Genomic DNA, 23,771 nt, shown 5'->3' with positions numbered 1-23,771 from the left:
ACTGAATTGTACGAATGAGATCGTACAAATTCATACAAAGTAGCCACTAAATCAAAAAGTTACGAATTGTGGTGAGACAGCGTTGGATTTTACCTAGAGGAATTCCTAACCATGGCTTATTACTCATCTTTGCAGTTGAATTATAACAATACACTTTATAAAACGGCAATCAATACAGCATACTTATGACAAAGCAAAAGAGGAAACCAGCCAAACCTGTTCTGATTGACTGGATCTCTTTACACAACATCATAAGCAGTCAACACTAGCTTAGAGTGTTTATTAGAAACTCTGGAATGTGGATGCCCTTTAGGGAAATCTCAGTTTATACCAAAATGGAGGAACAAAAAGCGCCAGGCACTAACTCCTGAATCGTAATCTTTTATAAACCGTCTCTAGCTTTACAGTGTTTGTGCCCTCTAAACACAGCCAAATAAGAGACTGACCTGCTTTAGCTCAGAAGCTCGATCTTCATGCCACACAAAAGGCTCTTACAAATCAATATGAAGATGCTGTGTTCATGTGCTCTTATCAGCCCAAGAGGCACTTCATTCACAAAACTCACATGTTTATGCAGGAAGCTACGAACTCGAGGCAGATCAGGGTAAAAGCTGTTCCGCACCACAATCTGCAGCCATCGAATCTGGACTTCAGCATTCATGTCGTCCAACAACGCAGCGTAGCAGCTTGACAAAAGACTCATCACCTCTGAAAGACCAATCACATTTCACATTACAAGAGAAGAGTAGTCAAATAGTGTGTGCTAGGGCTGAACAATATATCGCTTGAGCATTGATATGGCAATGTGTGTATCCGCAATAGTCACATCGCAGTATTACATTGTTTATTAAGGATTTAATTCGATTTTTTAAATAATTTCTGTACTTGAATGCTGTCATACTTCCAAGAAATCCATAAAGCACTATTTGTTTAACTTGTATATATCGCTATGTCACATTTTTCCAATATCATGTAGCCCTAGTGTGGCCCTGTTCCCAGGGGGGTTCAAAACACCCACCCCTCACAGACAAAGGTTAAGAATTTGTCTCATACATGAGTTCATTTGTCCTATTTTGACCGCTATTGCATCATAAATTGTAGAAATAACCCGTCGAAAAAGGATTTCAGACCGAGTGGAATCCTCTGTTGGGTGTTGCTGCGGTGTGACTTTAGCTAATCAGTTTTGGCCAGTGCACACAATTATTTTTCATGAACACCCAGCTGTGCAAGAAAACATACAATCTCAGGGCTCGAAATGGCGACCGTTTGGTGGCATATGCGCCCGAAATTTAATCTATGCGACCTCATAATATATTTGGGAGCATTTGTGCGACTGCATATAATGGGTCTAGTGCGACCTGTTTTGATTTTTTATAAAAACGTGCTGAATCGCTCTTTCCTGCCGCTGTATTGGTTCATATTAGCTGTCAATCACTCAAGGCATTCCGCTGTTAGATGACAGGGAGGGAGCTTTAATAACCGTGAGAAATGCAAACGGCTGAAGAGTAAAGAAGCACAAGTTTGTAAACTCCATCTAAAGTTGAGGCGCAAATGAAAGCGATCATGACATGTGGTGAATGTTGATCCGCCAACCGAGATCAGTTGAGTGTTTTCTGAGTAGGTGCCCGAATCTTGATGCGTTGCATTCACTGCGTGTTCAGCGCAAATGTCCGCTAAAGGTAAAATCTAACACTGTACACATCATCGCCAAAGAAGCTCGCCTTTGCTAAGTTTACATTGAAAGTGCGGCTTATAACAACGAGCGGTTATGCGCTTGTGGTCATCGCAAGAATCCCGCTCATACATTGGTTCGGCTGACTCGCCTGCTTTTCCACTCGGTCTCATAACGAGACCGAGCATTTAAAATGACACAAACCCAAAACCAAAACTTTTAAAGAGTGATAGAAGTGAGACTTTACTTTCTTTTGTCTGTTCTTTCTTGAGATGTATATTATTTTGCTATTTAGTTACTGATGACTGCTTTGCAGCTTTCAGCATTGAATTGAATGATTTATTATAGTCGTTCATTTGTATTGTAGCAGAAATATTACTTATTAAATTAACATGCATATAAAAACAATAGTGCAAAATAAATATTTCTTACTGCAATGCTTCATTTTTGTTTGATGCAATACATAAATTTATTTTTCATAAAGTAACAGACTTTGACAGCAGATAACTTACATTTAAGCACATTCAAGGCAGCATGATGATGAGAAATGTAATTCATTGTTAGTAATACTGCCATTTTCATCATCATTAATATTCTATAATTATTAGACGTACATTTTGGAATTATTGCACACAAATATCAATGTCATCTCAGCATTAGATAGTCGTTTCTGGTTTTTGTTTGTTCTGATTGATGTGGTTTTAAAATACAATAAATCCCTTAAAATACAATTTGCAGTGGTGCTCATTTATTTTTGGTGGGTGCTCCTACATTTTTTCTGGTGCTCCTAAATATTTAAAGTTACCAAGTAAAAAAGTTAATTTCGAGCCTTGCAATCTGACGTAAACTACGTAGGTCATTTTTCACTTCTGAATTCATTCATTCATTCATTCATTCATTTTCTTGTCGGCTTAGTCCCTTTATTAATATGGGGTCGCCACAGCGGAATGAACCGCCAACCCATCCAGCAAGTTTTTACGCAGCGGATGCCCTTCCAGCCGCAACCCATCTTTGTGAAACACTACTGAATTTTTTTGAAAAAACTATTTAACAAAAACTTACCAATGAAAAGGTGTGAAGCACCAAAAGCGACTGATATTAAAATTGATTTGAAATATTTTGGCTATTGTTTTACCCATGAATTTTCAAATGTACTTTTTTTGACCATCAGACCATCTATTTCAGCTAAAATAGTGCTTAAAATGTCACTAAAATGCAGTATTTAAATCTCATAAATAAATAGTAGCTTAAATGAGGCCCCATTGACTTCCATTATAACCACATTTTTGATTGCAAATCCTTGACACCAAATGATCACGGGTTCTTGAATGTTGCTGGTTTTTCCTGTTGGCAATAGCTATGCAATGATTAACTGATTTCACCATGCTTTAATTCGTCAACACTTCTCAACACTGCCTTTCTGTTGCTGTTCAGTGATATGGCTACAAAGTGCCCATAAATAAACATTTTCTCGATTTAAATGAGCAGCGGCTTGGACCCGGAAACAGTATGCCATACATCACCAATTAACAAATGGATATTTAATGCGATGAGCCCAGCATAAAAGTGTCATTATCGCCCACTGTTGGTGGAGTGTGCCCTTAACTCTGTTTCTAAAAAATACCCGTGCACTTGTGGACATGGATTAAATCACAACAAGAAAATCCGCTACCTGCAGAAGCCTAGTACCATGAAATGAACACTCAAAGAACGGACTGATACCTTGAGAGAGAGGTGAACGGTCTAGGAGTCGGTCCAAGAAGAGGACGGTCTGAAAAGTGCTCCAGGAGGAGAGGTCAAATGTAGAGATCACTTGGGTGTCAGGGGCGTCGTTGCCCCAGAGGTCGCACAGGTGCTGTACTGGACCCGTTAAAGTTCTACCAGCCGAGAGATCTGGTTCACATAACGGAGGACCACAACCATTCAGCCATCGCTCAAATTCCAATCCTGAGCAAGACGGAAAGCAAAGAGCAAGGGGGGGGGGGTAGTGTTACATTTCTGTTTATTTAGCCTCCATCTCTCGCACTACTAATGTTGCTTTGACCCCTCACTGAGTGTTATGACTGGCTCAACAGGGAAATTCCTAACCGAGGACAAATGGAGCGCCATGAGATGAGTGACTATAAGTGTCTCTGTGTGTTAATCATCATCTCTGACAGTTGTCGCAACTCACCCTCTCGTTGAGCAACGCAGCCCTCCTTCAGCTCCGGGAAGAAGCCAAGAAAGAAGTCCAGCAGATCCTGAGCGATTACGCTGCTGAATCTAAACTTCTCGATGTAGGCCTAGACAGTGCAAGACAGAGGGATTAAGGAAATTAATGAGTGTTTGGGGAATAAATCTCATATACTGATGACGATATACTTTACCTGACAAAAGTCTTGTTGCCTATCCAACTTTTAGGACCAAGTAATAACTTCTAGTTGATCATTTGGTATCAGAAGTGGCTTATATGAAAGGCAAAGGCCTCTAGATTACGCTTATTTTACCAAAATAAAATATGATCATGCCTTGATTTTTTATTATTTAATTGAGACAGTAAGGTCTGACTTTGTTTAGACAAAAGTCTTGTCACTGAACAGAAATAATGTCCAGTATAGAATATAAAGTCATGCTGCAGTGGAAACAGAATGAATATTGTGTGTGACTCCATCATGAGCTTGGAGGACTGCATCCATACATCTAAGCAATGACTCAAATCACTGATTAATAAAGTCATCTTTCTTGCAGGACTCCCAGAGTTCATCAAGATTCTTTGGATTCATCTTCAATGCCTCCACCTCCATCTTACCCCAGACATGCTCAATAATGTTTAGGTCAGGTGACTGGGCTGGCCAATCCTGGAGCACCTTGACCTTCTTTGCGTTCAGGAGCTTTGATGTGGAGGCTGAAGTATGAGAAGGAGCGCTATACTGCTGGAGATTTTCCCCTCTACTGTGGTTTGTAATGTAATGGGCAGCACAAATGTCTTGATGCCTCAGGCTGTTGATGTTGCCATCCACTCTGCAGATCTCTCACACGCCCCCATACTGAATGTAACACCAAACCATGACTTTTCCTTCACCGAACTTGACTGATATCTGTGAGAATCTTGGGTCCATGCAGATTCCAGTAGGTCTTCTGCAGTATTTGTGATGATTGGGATGCAGCTCAACAGATGATTCAATTTACCTTCGGCCACTTTTTCAAAGGATCAACTAGAAGTCAAGTTATTATTTGTTGCTCTTACAACGACAGAACTTTTGTCAGGTAGTGTATATCACAATATAGTACCGTTTCTAAATTCAATCAATCATTTAAAAGATAGTTCAGTTAAATAATATATATATGACTATTGCTTTTCATTAAATCTTTAAGTATATATAAAGTATATATTCAAAAACATACTCATTCATATGCATTATATTTCTCACTTTATTTAGTGAGATTTAAAAGTTGTGCAAACATACAAATTTAGAAATAAATAATAATCAATAGAAACACTTATAAAAACTGTTCATATCCAACATTATGGCCCAATCCAAATTCTGTTTTTGTACCCTTATTCTTTCCCCTCGGCCCTTGAAACAGAGTGTAAAGGGGAAGGGCTTCAAAATTTACCCCTGAGAAACAGGACAGCACTAAAGCACCAGCACACGTTATCAGATGTCATCGTGAGCTCTTGCTTCATATGAGATCAGACGATCAAGACTGCTGTAGATATTCCAGTTGCGTTATATTTTGCTATTTATCTTCAGGACATTACTGAAGGCATTGATATTATTTTATCAAAACAATATAATGTGGCAATAAGATAGTAACCGTACTGCGCAGTTACACAGTGGCCATATTCATTAATGTAAACACAAGAAAGCAGCATTAACATTATAGCAGACGCGGTAAACAGCTCATTTCCAGCCACTAGACTTTTCTGACAGGGTATTCGAGTGTCATCGAGTGTCAGGATGTTGTGGGACTGCAGTACAGGAGTTATGATTAGGGATTATAGATAGCAAAATTTAGCAGTTTTTATTTTAGCGTTTTTTTTAAGCATGTCGGAAAAACACAAACACAGTTATGAATATATTAAAACATGAGTTTGTTTGTTAGAAAAATTCGTAATAATGACAAAAAATATACTAATTTGTGCATCTCCTGACTTCCGGGTGCAGCTATGCTGTCGTTGTGGCTGGTGTATTCTGGGAAATATTCGTACCACTTTTTTTCGAGTGTGCTCCTGAAAAATTTAGATTGGACCTATATTTACAAATATAGAACCAATTATAATGCAAAATGTAAGCTTTGTACTTTCAAGATTTTACCTCAAAAATCAATGGTTTGTCTAACTCTACAAAATAAATGATATAGCATAATATGAAATTACAGACTTTCATTTCGTCCATACAATATATATTGTCATGTTGCACAGCCTTACAACAGGGTTTAAATATTCACATATGTGTAGGGAATGATTGATATGTTTCTTACCCTAAGAAAGCTGTCAAATCTCTTGATATCACCACACAACTGCGAGAGGTAAGAAACAAAGCAGAAGCCTTTCTCATAGGTGAAGAGATTCATTAGGCTGCTGGGGTTTACACCTTCGGAGAAAAAGAAGAAAAATCAATAACATGCTACACTGAATCATGAATCATAGCTGTGACATCCTTTCCAGACAGGCAAATGAGAATGTTCCTTGCTTCTGTCTTTCTGAAATGTGACTAACAAGGAATTTTAGATGCTAGTTTTTACCACACAGCTATTTCAGATGAATAAAAACAGCAGCCGGTGTCTCTTTCCGGATGCTGGATTATATTGATGTACCTGGTTCAAATTTGGCCTGCAGCTTACTGACAGGATTGTTGTCTCCGAGAAGACGCATCTGTCTGTGAAGAGCATCCAGACGAAACACCGTTTCGAGACAAGTGAAGGCTTCTCCTGGATGAGAAAAGGACGGAGATAAATATAAAGAGCACTGTGGCATCTGGGTTTTTGACAGGACTTTGCATTTTCACAGTCACACATGACAAAAATGAATATAATTATAAATATTGACATCATGTAAAATGCAGTAAATGGTTAATTATTCATTTGTCTTCCATGGACCTCTTGTTATAACAACTGCAATCTTAGGACAGTTTTCAGATTTGACTCAAAAATGTAATTTGGCATGACTGTCTTAAGCATAGTTCCATAAATTACAGCTCTTATAAGTGGCTACAAGTGGCTGTTTAAGGTAATGGCAATCCTTATTTGCAAGTTTAAATTGAAAATCAAGTGATCTGAAGGAAAAGTTGTCATTCTATGTTGCAGGAAACAGCTGTTTTTCACGCCCTAAAACAACTTTTCCAGGCCAAAAAGTGATAAAAACAGACAGAAAAGTGAAAAACAGAAACTGCTTGAGGATAAAAATGTGCTTAAAAGAATAATAATCATCATTCTTTCCGTTTTAAACAACATTATATGCAGTTTTAAACTCATTTAACTAGTTTAAAGTTAAAACCAAGTGATCTGAAAGAGAGTAGTCATTCTTTATTGCGAAAAACAGCTTTTCAGGCCCTAAAACAGCTTTTTCAGGCCAAAAACCGAGTGATCTGACGGAGTTTGAAGAAGATATTATTCTATGTTGTGGAAGACAGCTTTTCAGGCCCTAAAACAGCTTTTTCAAGCCAAAAAGTGATAAAAACTGACAGAAAAGCAACAGACAAAAACTGCTTGATCATAAAAAACTGATTAAAACAATGAAAATCATCATTCTTTCTGTTTTAAACAACGCTATACACAGTTTTAAACACATTTAACTAGGTACCTATCCATATATTTCTAAAAACATAAGAACTTGATATTTTTGGAATGTTCTCTGGTTTAACGACCCCATTTTATATCATGCAACTGAAGCCCCGTGTGAAGCTCATGACCTGCACATGCCAAGATTTTGTCTCAGAATGGTTTACAGATTTACATTTTTTGGAACCACTACAAATGTGTAACGTTTTGTTGTCTTTTGGTGTGATAACCCTATATCATGACATTTTCAACAAGTCCGACAAGTAAGAAACAAAACAAAAAAGGATAGTAAATTTGAAGATGTTCTCTCAACAATATTTCTTTCCTCTTTCTAAAAGTCTTGACAACACCATCATTTATCTTTTATTATTTCAGCAAATAGGATTGTAAAAATATTACTTGTTACTCCCATTCACTGCACTTCAAGTTTACTTAACAATGACGACCTCCGCTACTGATAAACCAGAAAATGTGAAAAGGGTCCAAAGGACAATTTTATGGTACAATTCAGGAAATACAGAAGGTACAGAAAGTATTCAAACACCCTTAAATTTTGTGGCCCAGCCAGAGCCCTGACTTAAACCCAATTCAGCATCTCTGAAGAGACCTAAAAATGACTGTCCTCCAACGTTTACCATCCAACCTGACAGAAATGGAGAGCATCTGCAAGGAGGAATGGCAGAGGATCCCTAAATCCTTGTTGCATCTTTCCCAAAAAGACTCATAGCAAAGGGAATCTGAGCAAATACTGAGCAGAAGGTCTGAATACTTGGGACCATGTGATATTTCAGTTTTTCTTTTGTAATAAATCTGCAAAAATGTCAACAATTCTGTGTTTTTCTGGCAGTATGAGGTGCTGTGTGCACATTAATGAGGAAAAACAATGAACTTCAATGATTTGGCTGCTATATAACAGAGAGTGAAACATTTAAGGGAGTCTGAATGCTTTCTGTTCCCACTGTAGCTTTTAAAAACAGTGAAAAAACTGATAAAAGGTAGTGACTTCTTATATTTTCTAAACATACATTAATCTATATATTTTTTTCCTTTACTGCCCAATGTGTGAATTGCTGCACACTATGCTTTTGAGTTTGGTAGGTGCATAACACATTCCCATAACACTGGCATCTTTCTGCACGAGTATGAATCTGTGTGGAATGTAAATGTAAACATTTGCTAAAGGCCGACATGGTAGTGCGCTTCTATGTTTGGAGTGTGTGAGATGTGTATACCGTAGGCCTCTGTAGTAATGCGCCTCTGGGCGTAAGTGGCCAGTCCCTCGCTGAGCCACATCTCCTCCCAGGTAGCATTGGTGACTGCGTTGCCAAACCAGCCGTGTGCAATCTCATGTATGACATCAATGAGCAGAAATTCCTGACTCTCCAGAATGGAGGAAATGATGAAGGTGAGGCAGGGGTTTTCCATGGCTACGATGGGGAAAGAAGGAGGAAGGAACACCAAGTCGTACCTGTAAAGAGCGAGTCAGTTTAATGCTGGAATATAGGCTACCTGACAAGTCGCTGATCTCGGTTGTAAGAGCAACAAATAATAACTTGACTTCAAGTTGATCATCTGGAAAAGTGGCAGAAGGTGGATTTAATCATCTGTTGAGCTGCATCACAATCATTACAAATACTGCAGAAGACCTACTGGAATCTGCATGGAGCCAAGATTCTTAGAGAAATCAGTCAAGTTCGGTGAAGGAAAAGTCATGGTTTGGTGTTACATTTAGTATGTGGGTGTGTGAGAGATCTGCAGACTGGATGGCAACATCAACAGCCTGAGGTATCAAGACATTTGTGCTGCCCATTACATTACAAACCACAGGAGAGGGCAAATTCTTCAGCAGGATAGCGCTCCTTCTCATACTTCAGCCTCCACATCAAAGCTCCTAGAAGCAAAGAAGGTCAATGTGCTCCAGGATTGGTCAGCCCAGTCACCTGACATAAACATTATTGAGCATGTCTGGGGTAAGATGGAGGAAGAGGCATTGAGGAAGTCCAAAGAATCTTGATGAACTCTTTGCCATTGCAGATGACTTTATTAATAAGTTTGCCTTCCATATTAGCCACTTCTGATACCAAATGATCAGCTAGAAGTCGAGTTAATATTTGTTGTTCCTAAAACTTGGATAGGCAAGACTTTTGTCAGGTAGTGTATGACAAGAGGCTTGAGGTGAGGCCTAAGATAGATAGCTGACCTTCCCCATACATAAGGTCCAAATAGCCCCTCTGCCACATTAAGCCAGCGCTCCACACTGCCACCCAGTTTACTGACGGCACATGTCAGGATGCACGGCTCTGCCCATACACGACTCCTAAAAGCAAAGAGGGAACAGTAAATTATTGAATAGTAAGGCCCATGTCAAACAATAAGATATAATAAACAAAATCCAGTTGAAAACGAAAAGGAAATGCCAGCTTAAAGCAGCATTTCTAGGCTGGTTATGCAGGACAGCACAGCCTTGGTTCTGACTTAACCCTTTGTGCAAAGGTTTTTTCTAATGCGTCCATGGTTTCCGCTACATTCATTCTTCCATGGCAGGGCGCCACACCAAAATTCATCCCGCCACGGCTACATTACAGCTTCTCATTCAGAACATTCAGTCGTTGTTTTTTAATAGCAGGTTGAAAACATATTAAAAGGTAAGTGAATTATAACATCGCAAACTTTTCTGTAACAGTAGTAGTGTTGTGCGTTATTTGTTTAACCCTTTAAGGTGACATGCTGACTGACAGGGCTATGCAATGCATGAGGCCAGCAAAGACAACGTAGCTTTCAGTTAAGATGAACAGCTACCATAATTTTACTTTATAGATAAAGGTCTGCGGTTCTGCATACAATGACTTTATCTTTATTGCCATTTCATTTTACTTCAGGACACAATAATGCCGCTCTGTAGGTCTATTGGAGACATTCATAAATATTCTTTGCAAATCTAATAAATGTTGGAGACATACTTGTTACATAAACGCACTAATCACACTTCAGCAGTCTTTATTTGAGAGTGCACAGGAAAATCTGTGCTTGCCTTGACCAGCGTATATTTGAGGCCGTCACAACGTGTAGTTACATTTTTTGCAACCGCGCGAAGGATGTGCCAGACCATAAGATATGGAGAATTATTCATCAGTCTTAACAGAGCGGGGTCACGTGCTTCCACGCGCATTTATTCGTAGTGAAAATAATTGAAAATATTTTTTTTAAATCAACCTGGAAAAATTAGAGCTATTATAGGACATGAATGTTGATTTTGATAACTTTTCGATTTAATGCTCAGACATAACTAAAACTATTGTAAACAAGCATGTAAACAACAGGAAATGCTGTTTGGCACCACTAACAATTTAGTTAAAATTCATATTTATCAGTCAAACCGCTGTAAACACGTTCTACATCTACATCCCAAATAACGAACGTGCAAAAGATATGTGAACGTTTCATATTACTTACACAAGCTTATAACCTGAATATATGCGAAAAACACTTGTCAGATTTTATTCTGACAAGAGTAGGCGTGAGGTTCAGCAGTGTGCTCTTCATTTTCTGTCTAATTCGTTACACGGTTACACGGACTGACAGTTTTTACACATTGGCAAAGTGTGTGCTAGACTAGTAGAGGCGTGATGCTTCCTGGTGACATGGAGCTGATCTGCAAATCACAGCACATTATGTTAGCTGACCAATCAGAGCCTCTTGAGGGCGGGCTTATCAGAGGAACTAGGAAATATGACAGTCGTTTTTAATGTTAGCCGAGTAGCTGTATATAATTAAAGTCAAATATATGAAAAAAATAACCTGATGTTTTACAAATGAAGCATGAGCACACATTGCTTTGCACCCCATAAACACAACCAAGCCTTAAAAATACACTCTGGACCACCCTCTAAAAACAAGAAGAAAAACCCTGCAAGTTCTGAAAAAGATCAAGGCTAAAAGTAATATAAAACATTACTTACAATAGAAAGTAACTAGTTACTTTTTTGGGTAGAAACTCCATATTGTAATGCATCACTTTCTAAAGTAACTTTCCCCGACACTGGTAGGCACAAAACCTTGTTCTAGTCGACACTGGATGTGTTCTGTTAACTCTGATCAACTAGAATTACTAAAACTGTAAGTATACAAACTAAACAGAATTGCATTCACAAAATAAAAACTAAACTAAAAGTAGCAAAACCCTTAATGAAACGAACTCAAAATAAACTGAAATTGACAGAAAATGTAAAGATACCATCAAAATAAAAACTAATTTAAACATGCTAAACTATAATAAGCTTGATCCCTCCTTACCTAGGCCCAATGTCTGCATGCTGTAGGTCTCCTGCCACCAGGGCTACTAAATAAGCTGGGACAGGGTACTCCATGGAGAACTGGAAAACCCTGTCCTGTTTAGAGTATGCACTTCTTGAGGCACTCATCAACACCGTGACACCCTCTGGTACCTGTAACGTAAACACATACATTCACAAACACAGAACATCTGCAAGTCTGTAGAATACAAATAAACCCAGAAGACTGTATCGAATGCTGGTGTAGATATTTCAGTAAATCTAGGTATTTTGGATAGCAGGGTTCCTAAACCTTTTCCTGATGTCAAAGTTATGCAGTTTTCAAGCACATTTCAGCTGCATTTTAAAAGTATAACCACTTTACAAGTGTGCGGATGCACTGTAAATATGCCAAAGTATTCATAGCGCTTCACTTTTTCCACATTTTTTTATGTCACAGCCTTATTCCAAAATGGATTAAATTCATTTATTTCTTCAACATTCTACACACAATCCCCCATAATGACAATGTGAACAAAGAGTTTTTGAAATTGTTGCAAATTTATTAAAAATAAAAAAGCTGAAAAATCACATGTACATCAGTATTCACAGCCTTTGACGTGAAGCTATAAATTGAGCTCAGGTACATTCTGCTTTCACTGATCACTCTTGAGATGTTTCAGCAGCTTCATTGGAGTTCACCTGTGGTCAATTCAGTTGATTGGACATGATCTGAAAAGGCATACACCTGTCTATATAAGGGCCCAGGGTTGACAGTGCATGTCAAAGCACAAAACCAAGCATGAAGACAAAGGAATTGTCTGTAGACCTCCGAGACAGAATTGTCTTGAGGCACAAGGCTGGGGAAGGTTACAGAAACATTTCTGCTGCTCTGAAAGTTTCAATAAGCACAGTGGCCTCCATCATCCGAAAGTGGAAGATGTTTGGAAGCACCAGGACTCTTCCTAGAGCTGTCTGGCCATCTAAGCTGAGTGATCGGGGGAGAAGGGTCTTAGTCAGGGAGGTGATCAATAACCTGATGGTCACTCTGTCTGAGCTCCAGCGTTCTTCTGTGGAGAGAGGAGAACCTTACAGAAGGACAACCATCTGTGCAGCAATCCACCAATCAGGCCTGTATGGCAGAGTGGCCAGACGGAAGCCACTCCCTGCCTGAAGTTTGCCAAAAGGCATCTGAAGGACTCTCAGACCATAAGAAACTACATTCTCTGGTCTGATGAGACTAAAATTGAACTCTTTGAAATGAATGCCAGGCGTTTCATTTGGAGAAAACCAGGCAGCGCTCATCACCAGGTTAATACCATCCCAACAGTGATGCATTTTGGTGGCAGCATCATGCTGTGGGGATGTTTTTCAGCAGCAGGAACTGAAGACTAGTCAGGATAGAGGGAAAGATGAATGCAGCAATGTACAGAAACATCCTGAATGAAAACCTGCTTCATTGCTCCTGACCTCAGACTGGGGCGACGGGTCATCTTCCAGCAGGACAATAATCCAGAGCACACCACCAAAATATCAATGGAGTGGCTTCACAACAACTCAGTGAATGTCTTTGAGTGGCCCAGCCAGAGCCCAGACCTAAATCCTATTAAACATCTCTGGAGAGATCTGAAAATGGCTGTACACCGTCACTTTCCATCCAACCTGATAGAGCTTGAGAGGTACTGCAAAGAGGAATGAGCAAAAATTCCCGAAGACAGGTGTGCCAAGCTTGTGGCATCATATTCAAAAAGACTTGAGGCTGTAATCGCTGCCAAAGGTGCATCAATAAAGTATTGACCAAAGGCTGTGAATACTGATGTACATGTGATTTTACAGCTTTTAATTTTTACTAAATTTGCAACAATTTCAAAAACTCTTTTTTTTTACATTGTCATTATGGGGGATTGTGTGTAGAACGTTGAGGAAATAAATTAATTTGATGGATGGATGGATGGATGGATGGATGGATGGATGGATGGATGGATAGATGGATAGATGGATAGATGGATAGATGGATAGATGGATAGATAGATAGATAGATAGATAGATAGATAGATAGATAGATAGATAGATAGATAGATAGATAGATAGATAGATAGATAGATAGATAGATAGATGCAAAAACATTTTCAAGCAGTTTCAAGCATTTCATAAAAAATCTAAACATTAATCAAACCTTGAAAAACTAAACTGGAGCATTTTTAAGGTTTTCCAAGCACCCGCACAATAAACACTGAGACAGACTTACCCTGACTGTGGCGGAGTAAGTGCTTTTGACGGCTGGTGTATCAAAACAGGGGAAAAATGAGCGGTTACAGACCGAGTGACCCTGAGTGAAGACCAGTGGACGAGTCTGTCCGCATGTCAACTCTGCATCCAGCCACCAGATCTGATGAAGGACAAGGCGAACAATGAAGTAATGGAACATGCAAAGCATTTAAGATAGATGACGCCAGCAAATTAAATTTGTTTACGGTCTCTCACAGCTGAATGAAATCTGACATTTTACACAGCGGAAACTATAAACCCTCCTGTGAAAATGTCATTTCATTTCTTTTTTACTTAGTTTTTTTTTTAAATGTTGTGATGTTTAACAGAGAAAGAACATCTTTACAGTATTTCCTATGATATTTTAATCTTATTTCTTTTAGTTTGGCTGGAATAAATAGAATAAGTTCTTTAAGGTCAATATTATTAACCCCCTTGTTAATTTTATTTTATTATTTTTTTGATTGGCTACAGAATAAACCATTTCTGTGCAATGTCTTGCCTAATTAAGCCTTTAAATTGAACTTTAAGCTGAAAACTAATCTATCCAAAGTTTTAGGAATAACAATAATAACTTGACTTCTAGCTGATCATTTGGTGTCAGAAGTGTCTCATATGAAAGCCAAAGGCCTCTAGATTACACTTATATTACCAAAATAAAATATGATCATGGCTTGATTTTTTATTATTTTATTAGGACAGTAAGGTCTGACTCTGCTTAGACAAAAGTCTTGTCACTGAACAGAAATAATGTCCTGTATAGAATATAAAGTCATGCTGCAGTGGAGAAAGAATGAATATTGTGCATGACTCCCATGAGCTTAGAGGACTGCATCCATACATCTCTACAATGACTCAAATCACTTATTAATAAAGTCATCTTTCTTGCAGGACTCCCAGAGTTCATCAAGACTCTTTGGTTTCATCTTCAATGGCTCCTCCTTCATCTTACCCCAGACATGCTCAATAATGTTCATGTCTGGTGACTGGGCTGGCCTGGGCTGGCGCTATCCTGCTGGAGAATTTGCCCTCTCCTGTGGTTTGTAATGTAATGGGCAGCACAAATGTCTTGATACCTCAGGCTGTTGATGTTGCCATCCACTCTGCAGATCTCTCGCACACCCCAATACTGAATGTAACCCCAAACCATGACTTTTCCTTCACCGAACTTGACTGATTTCTGTGAGAATCTTGTGTTCATCCAATAGTTCTTCTGCAGTATTTGTGATGATTGGGATGCAGCTCAACAGATGATTAACCAGAAAAATCACCTTCTGCCACTTTTCCACATGATCAACTACAAGTCAAGTTATTATTTGTAGCTCTTACAACTGAGATCGACGACAAGACTTTTGTCAGGAAGTGTATATTTATTTATATTTACTGGATATTTCAGCTGCTGGTCATGCTAATGCTTCCTATTCTATACAGTTGAAGTCAAACTGATTAGCCCTCCAGTGATTTTTTTATTTTCTTTTTCTAATATTTCCCAAATGATGTTTAACAGAGCGAGGAAATTTTCACAGTATTTCCTAAAATATTTTTTCTTCTGGAGAAAGTCTCATTTGTTTTATTTCGACTAGGATAAAAGCAGTTTTTATTATTTTTATACCATGTTAAGGTCAATATTTTTAGCCCCCTTAAGCAATATTTCTTCAATTGTCTACAGCAGTGGATCTCAAAGTGGGGGTCGGGACCCCCTGGGGGGTCGCGGGACAATGACAAGGGGTCGCTTGGTGATTTCCAAAATTTAAATACATTTTATTCAACTATTTGAATTGTCATATTTTATTCATAACCCACAGAAGATTAATAGTTGTGTTAAAGAAACAACAACATACAAACAAAAATCAGCCATCAGCTTTTAATATTTATATTAAAATGTAATTAAATTAATAAATGATTAAAAAAACCTTATATGTTGCATTTATGTGTTGTCAATATGCTCATGTTCATATGGGCCTATAGTTGTGTCTGCAACGTTTATATATATTTACAGTATAACCACTTTGAAAAATGGGGGTCGCGAGTCACTGACATTGTTATTTTGGGGAACTTTGGGTAGTTTGGGAACCCCTGGTCTACAGAACAAATCATAATTTGCCTAATTACCCTAACATGTCTAATGAACCTAGTTAAGCCTTTAAATGTAACTTCAAGCTGAATACTAGCATCTTAAAAAACATCTAGTCAAATATTAGGTGCTGTCATCATGGCAAAGATAAAATAAATCAGTTATTAGGGATGAGTTATTAAACTATTATGTTTAGAAATGTGTTGAAAAGAATCTCTGTGTTAAACAGAAATTAGGGGGAAAAACATACGAGGGGGGGGGGATTATTCAGTAGGGCTTTCTTACAGAGCATTGAGGCACTGAATGAAGTGATATCTGAAAAACGATACAAAAGGAAGCACACAAGGTGTGTTTACTTTCAACTGAAACCACCATGTGTGGGCAGTGATATGTATGGGCTGTGGTTAAAGTATAAATAAACACTTGGTTTACATACTCAACCTACAGTAGATATGCACATATCATTAATGGTGCATTGAGACATGATTAACAGAGCCCACCTTCCAGTAATTACCTCACACAGCCACCGACCGTCATGACCTGGTTAACTCTAGTTATCTACTTAAGGGGACATGATGTCACTACACTGAGGTCATTCTTATCAGTGGAGCTCAGACGCTCCAGTGCTGTCCCTGCTCTCTCTGCTTGCACGTGGAGCTTTAATAAATAAAATGCAGCCAATCTTTCGATTGACTTCGATTGTGGGAAAAAGAAATGCATCACTATGGAAGTGAATGGTGACAGGGTTTCAGCATTCTGAAAGAAGATATTTTGTAAAATGTCAGAAGCCTGTAACCATTGACTTCCATTGTAGGAAAGAGAAATGGTCTACTATGGAAGTGAATAGTTACAGTTATTCAGCGTTCTGTCGAACACAAAAGAAGATATTTTGTAAAATGTCAGATACCAGTAACCATTCACTTCCATAGAAGGAAAAACAAATAGTCTACTATGGAAGTGAATAGTTACAGGGTTTCAGCGTTGTGTTGAACACAAATGAATATATTTTGTAAAATGCCTGAAACCTGTAACCATTGACTTCCATTGTGGGAAAAATAAATGGTCTACTATGAAAGTGAACGGTTACAGGGATTCAGCGTTTTGTTTAACACAAAAGAAGATATTTTGTAAAATGTTTGAAGCTTGTAACCACTGACTTCCATAGTAGGAAAAACAAATGGTCTACTATGGAAGTGAATAGTTACAGGGTTTCAGCATTGTGTTGAACACAATTGAATGTATTTTGTAAAATGCCTGAAACCTGTAACCATTAACTTCCAAAGTAGGAAAAATAATGGGCTTTCATAGAAGTGAATGGTTACAGGGTTTCAGCGTTCTGTTGAACACAAAATAAGATATTTTGTAAAATGTCAGAAACCTGTAACCATTGACTTCCATAGTAGAAAAAATAAATTGGCTAGTATGGAAGTGAACGGTTACAGGTATTCAGCGTTTTATTTAACACAAAAGAAGATATTTTGTAAAATGTCTGAAGCCTGTAACCATTGACTTCCAAAGTAGGAAAAAGAAATAGGGTACTATGGAAATGAATGGTTACAGGCTTTCAGCGTTCTGACGAACACAAATGAAAATATTTTGTAAAATGTCAGAAGCCTGTAACCATTCACTTCCATAGTAGGAAAAAGAAATGGGCTATTATGGAAATGAATGGTTACAGGGTTTTAGCGTTCTGTCAAACACAAAAGAAGATATTTTGTAAAATGTCAGCAGCATGTTAACATTGACTTCCATAGTAGGAAAAACACACTAAGCATGGTTGCTGGTTTTATTGAGGTAAAGTTGGTTTTATATTACAATTGATAATACCTCACAATTCTGTGTCCCACAGGAAACACCTAAAGGTGAAGTTTATCCAAAACTGAAAATCCTGTCATCATTTAGCTAGTCACCCTTTACTTGTTTTAACCATTTTAAGGTCAATATTATTATCACCCTTAAGCAATATTTTCTTGTCTACAGAACATAAAATTAAATGGTGCTCATGTTGTGTTGAATCATACTAACATGCGGTTTTAGACCGATATTCAAAGTACTGTGGTAAACAATATAGCGAGAGTGTCAAAAGTTGTCACTGAATGAATATGCAAATATAAAATCAACTTAACCTCGATAAAACCTGCAACCATAGTATGTTTTTCTTACTATGGAAGTAAATGTTTCTGACATTTTTCAAAATATCTTCTTTTGTGTTTGACAGAATGTTGAAACCCTGTAACCATACACTTCCATAGTAACCCATTTGTTTTTCCTAAAAAAACAAATGGGTTACTATGGCTTCTGACATTTCTCAAAATATCTTCTTCTGTGTTTAACAGATTAAACTCAGGAACCACTTGAGAGAGAGTAAATAATGAGTAAATGTTCATGTTTGGGTGAACTATCCCTTTCATTTGACAAAGGAACGTGGCATTAGGAAGCTGAGGTGATTATCAACATTAAGGTTTGACAGCTGGGAATTTTAAAGGTGTACAACAATAGTGCTGTGCAACAAAGTTATTATTAGCGTGTATGTGTGTGGTTTGTCAGCTGTCACCGTGTTGACCTTACCGCAGGGCCGTCGGTGGTGGTGTAGCGGACGGTGACACGGAAAGCCCGGTGCGGCCGGATCACCGCGGCCGGGAGGGTGATGTTCAGAGATGATCCGTAATCGGTGAACGGTTCCACTCGGTAGGTGAGCGACAAAAACACGTCTGGAGCACCTGACGCGCCGGGCACTTTACAGTCCACGGAATGAATCAACAACGACGGATGCGTGTCCAGAATGAGGGATTGGACGCCGGGCTGAACAGGCGTGAGCTCCAGGACCTGCCATCCCGTTATCCTCTTAACGGCGAAGTTCAGGTGAAGGTCCAGATGGAAATGTCTGAGTTTAAAGCAGTGGAAGTTGGACGCTGACGCGATGTCCACCAGGCGACAGTGCGCCAGACTCCGGCCACCCTCGCAGGACTTACCGGGAACGGTCAGCACTTTCCGGCAGCAGCACAGCGTCGGCCGCTGCAGCTCGGCCATCGGTAAAGTTAGGTGGATAAACACACGACAGACAGCGTCAAAGTTTGCACTTCAACTAGCGTAGATCGGCGGAAGAGAGATGAGCGAGCGAGCGAGTTTGTTATACATTGTTACCGGAGAGTTAAAGGGGCGGTCGAGGACCGGACACTCCAAAACCGAAGGCGAAAAATGAAAATAAAACCGCCGGGACGGCAGTAAAATGCATTAAAACAAAACAGATCTACGTAAAATCCATCAGAGCCGCAGACACGACCGAGCTCAGCCCTCCGACCTCCATCTGAAGCCGAATATCCGTGCTGGTGTCCCGCGGTCGATATACGCGGCTCGCTGTCCGTCCCGAGAGCCCCGCGGAGAGACCGACCGGTCACTATTACCGGCAGAAAAACAGACGCATTGTGAAGTCCCGAGAAGCAGAACTGAGCAGAGTTAAGTGACTCCCTTAGAAAACAGGAAGTAAAAACAGGGGAGGAAATCACTTCGAGACGGGAAAGTTTTCAAGCTGCAGGGGGGCGCTGCGGAGCTCATGATGGACCTCGCAAAACACTGAAAACAACACGGGACTCGACCGATATATAGCTTTATTGATGCTGCTAAATTAATATAGCTTTAATAAACACCAACTGTAGGCTGATAACATGCTGATTAATAGCACATCTATAGCAAAATGTGACAGGTTAAAGACGAGACGATTTGTGTGTCTGCATCATAATAAAATAAGTATTGGTAAACTGAAGGCAACATCCCATCAACATAAACACCAATTCTGACCTGTAACTTAATTAAAATATGTCTAGTAATAGCCTATAATCATACTAAATTGCTGTACATTTTAAAAGATTAAAAACTCATTGCTGACAAACAGGAATACATTTCAACATATAAAATCGTAATTAATTAGTATTTTGGAACAGCAATGTGGTCCACAAAATGAGGATTTGTGATCCTAAAATGTGCCTATTTTTATATAAAGACTTGTTTCACTTAGTGACATTTTAATAGCTGTTTTGCTCAGAAAATAAATAAATAAATGGAAGCACTCTCATTAATCAGTTATCAAATTCAACCTTAATACACTACCTGACAAAAGTCTTGTCGTCGATCTCAGTTGTAAGAGCAACAAATAATACCTTGACTTGTAGTTGGTCATTTGGAAAAGTGGCAGAAGGTGATTTTTCTGATGAATCATCTGTTGAGCTGCATCCCAATCATCACAAATACTGCAGAAAATCCATTGGATGAATACAATAATCTCAGAGAAATCAGTCAAGTTGGGTGTAGGAAAAGTCATGGTTTTGAGGTATCGAGGCATTTGTGCTGCCCATTACATTACAAACCACAGGAGAGGGCAAATTCTCCAGCAGGATAGCGCTCCTTCTCATACTTCAGCCTCCACATCAAAGCTCCAGAAAGCAAAGGTCAAGGTGCTCCAGGATTGGCCAGCCCAGTCACCAGACATGAACATTATTGAGCGTGTCTGGGGTAAGATGAAGGAGGAGGCATTGAAGATGAATCCAAATAATCCTGATGAACTCTGGGAGTCCTGCAAGAACGATGACTTTATTAATCAGTGATTGCAGAGATGTATGGATGCAGTCCTCCAAGCTCATGTTGGAGTCAGACACAATATTCATTCTTTTTCCACTGCAGCATGACTTTATATCCTCCTAAGACCCAACGAAAAAAATTATTTTCTTTTTTTTTCTGTGATTTCCTTTGGGTTTAAAAAAATCTACAATTTGGAGTCTTTACATTTTGTTTTTATTTTTAATTTTACAGCATGACCACTGTAGTGGACCACAGGACCATTTTAGTTCGAAACGACTGCCAAACTCAGAAAACAAAACTGTACAGGATATGCCTGTAAAGGGATATTAATCCAATAATAATGTAACAAAAACTAAACAAAAGCCATTTTTTTCCTTTTGTATTGAAATTCCTGAATCAGTTTAGTCTGAAAGAGAGCCAAACTCAAAAAATTAAAAAGAGAAGTGACGTTAATCCAAAACAAATTCAACATAAAAGCGGTTTAAAACTGATTGTCATTCTCTCATGGTCTCTAATTCTCTAATTGGCTGATTATCAGACTCTAAATCAGAGTCTCCCTCAATGTGTTAGAAAGAATCCTCTCTGCTTCAGTTCTGCCTCCTGCAGTCATTATTTACATTAAGATGGTCCTGGTGTCCAGGACCATCTTAATATTTTGAAACACAAACAAGTAAACAGCTTTGAAAGCTAAATGTATTGTTCCTGACACTTTAATAAACAAATATATGTGTAATAATAATAGAAAAAAAACATTTATAAAGCTCAATTTTACATGCCTCGCTCCTTCCTATTAAATGCAATAATGTCGGGATGCAGCCTTTATGATGCAAGCTGAGATTGCATCACTCAGCGATGCAATGTCAGACACAATGCACTCAAATGGAGCGAGTGACGTCACTGTGGTGGGTAGGGTTAGGGGTGGGGTTAGATGAGCTCATTAAAAACCATTGGATGCAGCCCAGATTGCACTGCACTAAGTCTGCATCCAGACACCTCTCATAAAATGTGCTTGTTTGTATGTATGTCGGCCATTTTGGATGCTATAAGAAATGGTTCCTAGCATGCCAGCCAATCAAATGACATATCACTAGAAAGCCCAGGATGTCCCCTGAACAGTACAACAGGACTTGACAGAGTAGCTCAAAAAGTACAAAGAAAATTCATGAAAACGCAACGTCCTCTATAGAGGACACAAGTCAATGGGCGGGTCTCTGGAGCATGTTCTATACTGGACATTATTTCTGTTAGGTGACAAGACTTTTGTCTAAGAAAGGTCAGACCCTACTGTCCTAATTAAATCATTAGAAATCAAGGCATGATCATATTTTATTTTGGTGAAATAAGCGTCATCTAGAGGACTTTGCCTTTCATATTAGACACTTCTGAAACCAAATGATCATTTAAAAGTCAAGTTATTATTCGTAGCTCCTAAAACTTAAAAAGGCGGCAACACTTTTGTCAGGTAGTGTATATTGTGCTAAAATGTAAATGATTAATACAATTTATTTAAAAAACAAACTAACTGGACTAGCAACTAGCAACACACCAGTGGAAAGACAGGCTGAAACTAGAAAATCTATATTAAATATAACCAATTAATGGGATATTCCGTATTATTTTTGCAAATAAATAAAAAACACGGAAATCTTTTAGACTAAAAAGTGGAGAAATGTTAGCTTTTAGATTTGCTGAAATAAAACCCTTTAATATATTAGTGTTTTAAAAGGTTAAGGGAGCATGAGGCAAACATAATCTAAAAATGGGAGAAATTACAACAACAGAAAAAGCCTCAAATCATTATAATCTATAATGATATCGATACACAGTGCATATCTAAACTGACTCAAATGGAATAACAATGCTTTCTTTTATACAACAGTTCTGTCTGGTTCTCGAATCTGATTGGCTGATAGCCGTGATATATTTAAGTAATATCAGCACCTGTACAGCCTCTTTACCCTTTGTGTATTACTCCGCCCTCATACAGCCAGCAAAAAGCAGACAATACAGATCTACAGTTTAAAAGATGCTTGCTCAGCTGTTTAACTGTCAGCTTATGAATTGAATCCTACGCGGAAGAAAGTAGTTCCTCATACAAAGGGGTTTTGGAGACTCTCCATGTTTGATTTTGTTTTTATATACACAATTATGCCGTCAAACTGTTGTATAAACGCAATATCACACTCGTAGCAGTGCGATATGGCTGTATATCGGCACTGGTGGGGGTGCTAAGGCACTTGACAGCCAACGCACGCCTCCCACCAGTGCCGATATACAGCCATATCGTACTGCTACGAGTGTGATATTGCTCATTTATGTAACTGATTATAAAAGAGACAAATATTGATTATGAAATCTGATTTAGTTTTACTACTAAATTTTCTTGCGAAAAGAAAATGCAAGACATTTGGTGATTAAAAAAACACACCTTTACTGCAGAATCGGATTTTTTTTTTCCCCCAACTTTATTTATAGAAATTTTCAAAAATGTACAAATATCACACATTTTAGAATATTATTGTACATTTTGACATAGAGAGAGAGAAGTAAACAAGGATCTAAATGATTATGACAATTATTAACCCCAGATATATTTATATAAAAAATAAAAAATCAATAAAAATTAAACAACAACAACAGAAGAAATAAAATAAAATAAAATGCCAACCAACCATAACAGAATCGGAATTTTGAGTTGTATTTTTCCCTGTTTATCAAGCTTCTCTGTATTGTATAAAGTGCCATAGAAATAAAGGTGATGTAAATAGCACAGAAAACACACTGAATATTCATAGTATTAAATAACTGCCTTATGATTTGAGCAATATTTCGCTGCTGTACTAGATCTCAAAGAAGCATGTAATATTATTGACCACAATAAACACATTATTGGGTAAGGCCATATTTAGAAAGCAGCGTACATTTATGAGCATTTTCAAATCTATGACGTAAGTTCCCTAAGATTAAATACACGTGCCTCTACAATTGAAACTGTTTACATACTCACCCAGATTACATTAACAGCAGCCTGTGCCAAGAGAATACAGAGGTCATTGTATTTGGCAGTAAAGATGAAATATCAAAGATGAATGTGTAACTTGGGCTTCAGAGGTCAAAAGATAAATAAATAAACACATAAATAAATGAA

At 38.3% G+C, this 23,771-nt stretch overlaps 1 protein-coding gene and 2 long non-coding RNA genes across 6 annotated transcripts in view; 1 reads left to right on the top strand and 2 right to left on the bottom strand.

Annotated features, from left to right (window-relative positions):
* rnpepl1 (arginyl aminopeptidase like 1) overlaps positions 1 to 19,763 on the bottom strand; it is a 25,497-nt gene extending 5,734 nt beyond the window's left edge. For 2 of the 4 annotated variants that reach the window (XR_015514119.1, XM_087291443.1), the window contains exons 1-9: positions 18,617 to 19,546; positions 13,955 to 14,095; positions 11,729 to 11,880; positions 9,636 to 9,752; positions 8,668 to 8,903; positions 6,473 to 6,586; positions 6,137 to 6,249; positions 3,846 to 3,954; positions 3,395 to 3,619 (exon numbers count right to left, since the gene is read on the bottom strand). Coding sequence is in view for 2 of the 4 variants with exons in the window: in XM_087291443.1 (XP_087147569.1) it covers positions 3,395 to 3,619; positions 3,846 to 3,954; positions 6,137 to 6,249; positions 6,473 to 6,586; positions 8,668 to 8,903; positions 9,636 to 9,752; positions 11,729 to 11,880; positions 13,955 to 14,095; positions 18,617 to 19,078 (1,669 nt within the window). In the remaining 2 variants the exon portion in view is untranslated. Of the gene's footprint in view, positions 1 to 565; positions 709 to 3,394; positions 3,620 to 3,845; positions 3,955 to 6,136; positions 6,250 to 6,472; positions 6,587 to 8,667; positions 8,904 to 9,635; positions 9,753 to 11,728; positions 11,881 to 13,954; positions 14,096 to 18,616 lie in introns of all 4 variants that reach the window. The other 2 variants (XR_015514118.1, NM_001348188.1) reach the window with 2 other exon arrangements.
* On the bottom strand, positions 16,236 to 17,586 carry LOC147832931 (uncharacterized). The gene is made up of 2 exons (XR_015515452.1): positions 17,235 to 17,586; positions 16,236 to 17,115 (listed from the first exon to the last, which is right to left on the bottom strand). It is a non-coding gene; the product is annotated as an uncharacterized LOC147832931 (long non-coding RNA).
* Positions 18,635 to 23,771, top strand: LOC141378677 (uncharacterized). The gene is made up of 3 exons (XR_015515409.1): positions 18,635 to 20,938; positions 21,230 to 22,828; positions 22,902 to 23,771. It is a non-coding gene; the product is annotated as an uncharacterized LOC141378677 (long non-coding RNA).

This window comes from Danio rerio, chromosome 18 (assembly GCF_052040795.2).
Source record: "Danio rerio strain M-AB ecotype USA chromosome 18, GRCz13ab, whole genome shotgun sequence".
Classification (NCBI taxonomy): Eukaryota; Metazoa; Chordata; class Actinopteri; order Cypriniformes; family Danionidae; genus Danio; species Danio rerio.
This window is presented reverse-complemented; position numbering and strand designations above follow the sequence as displayed.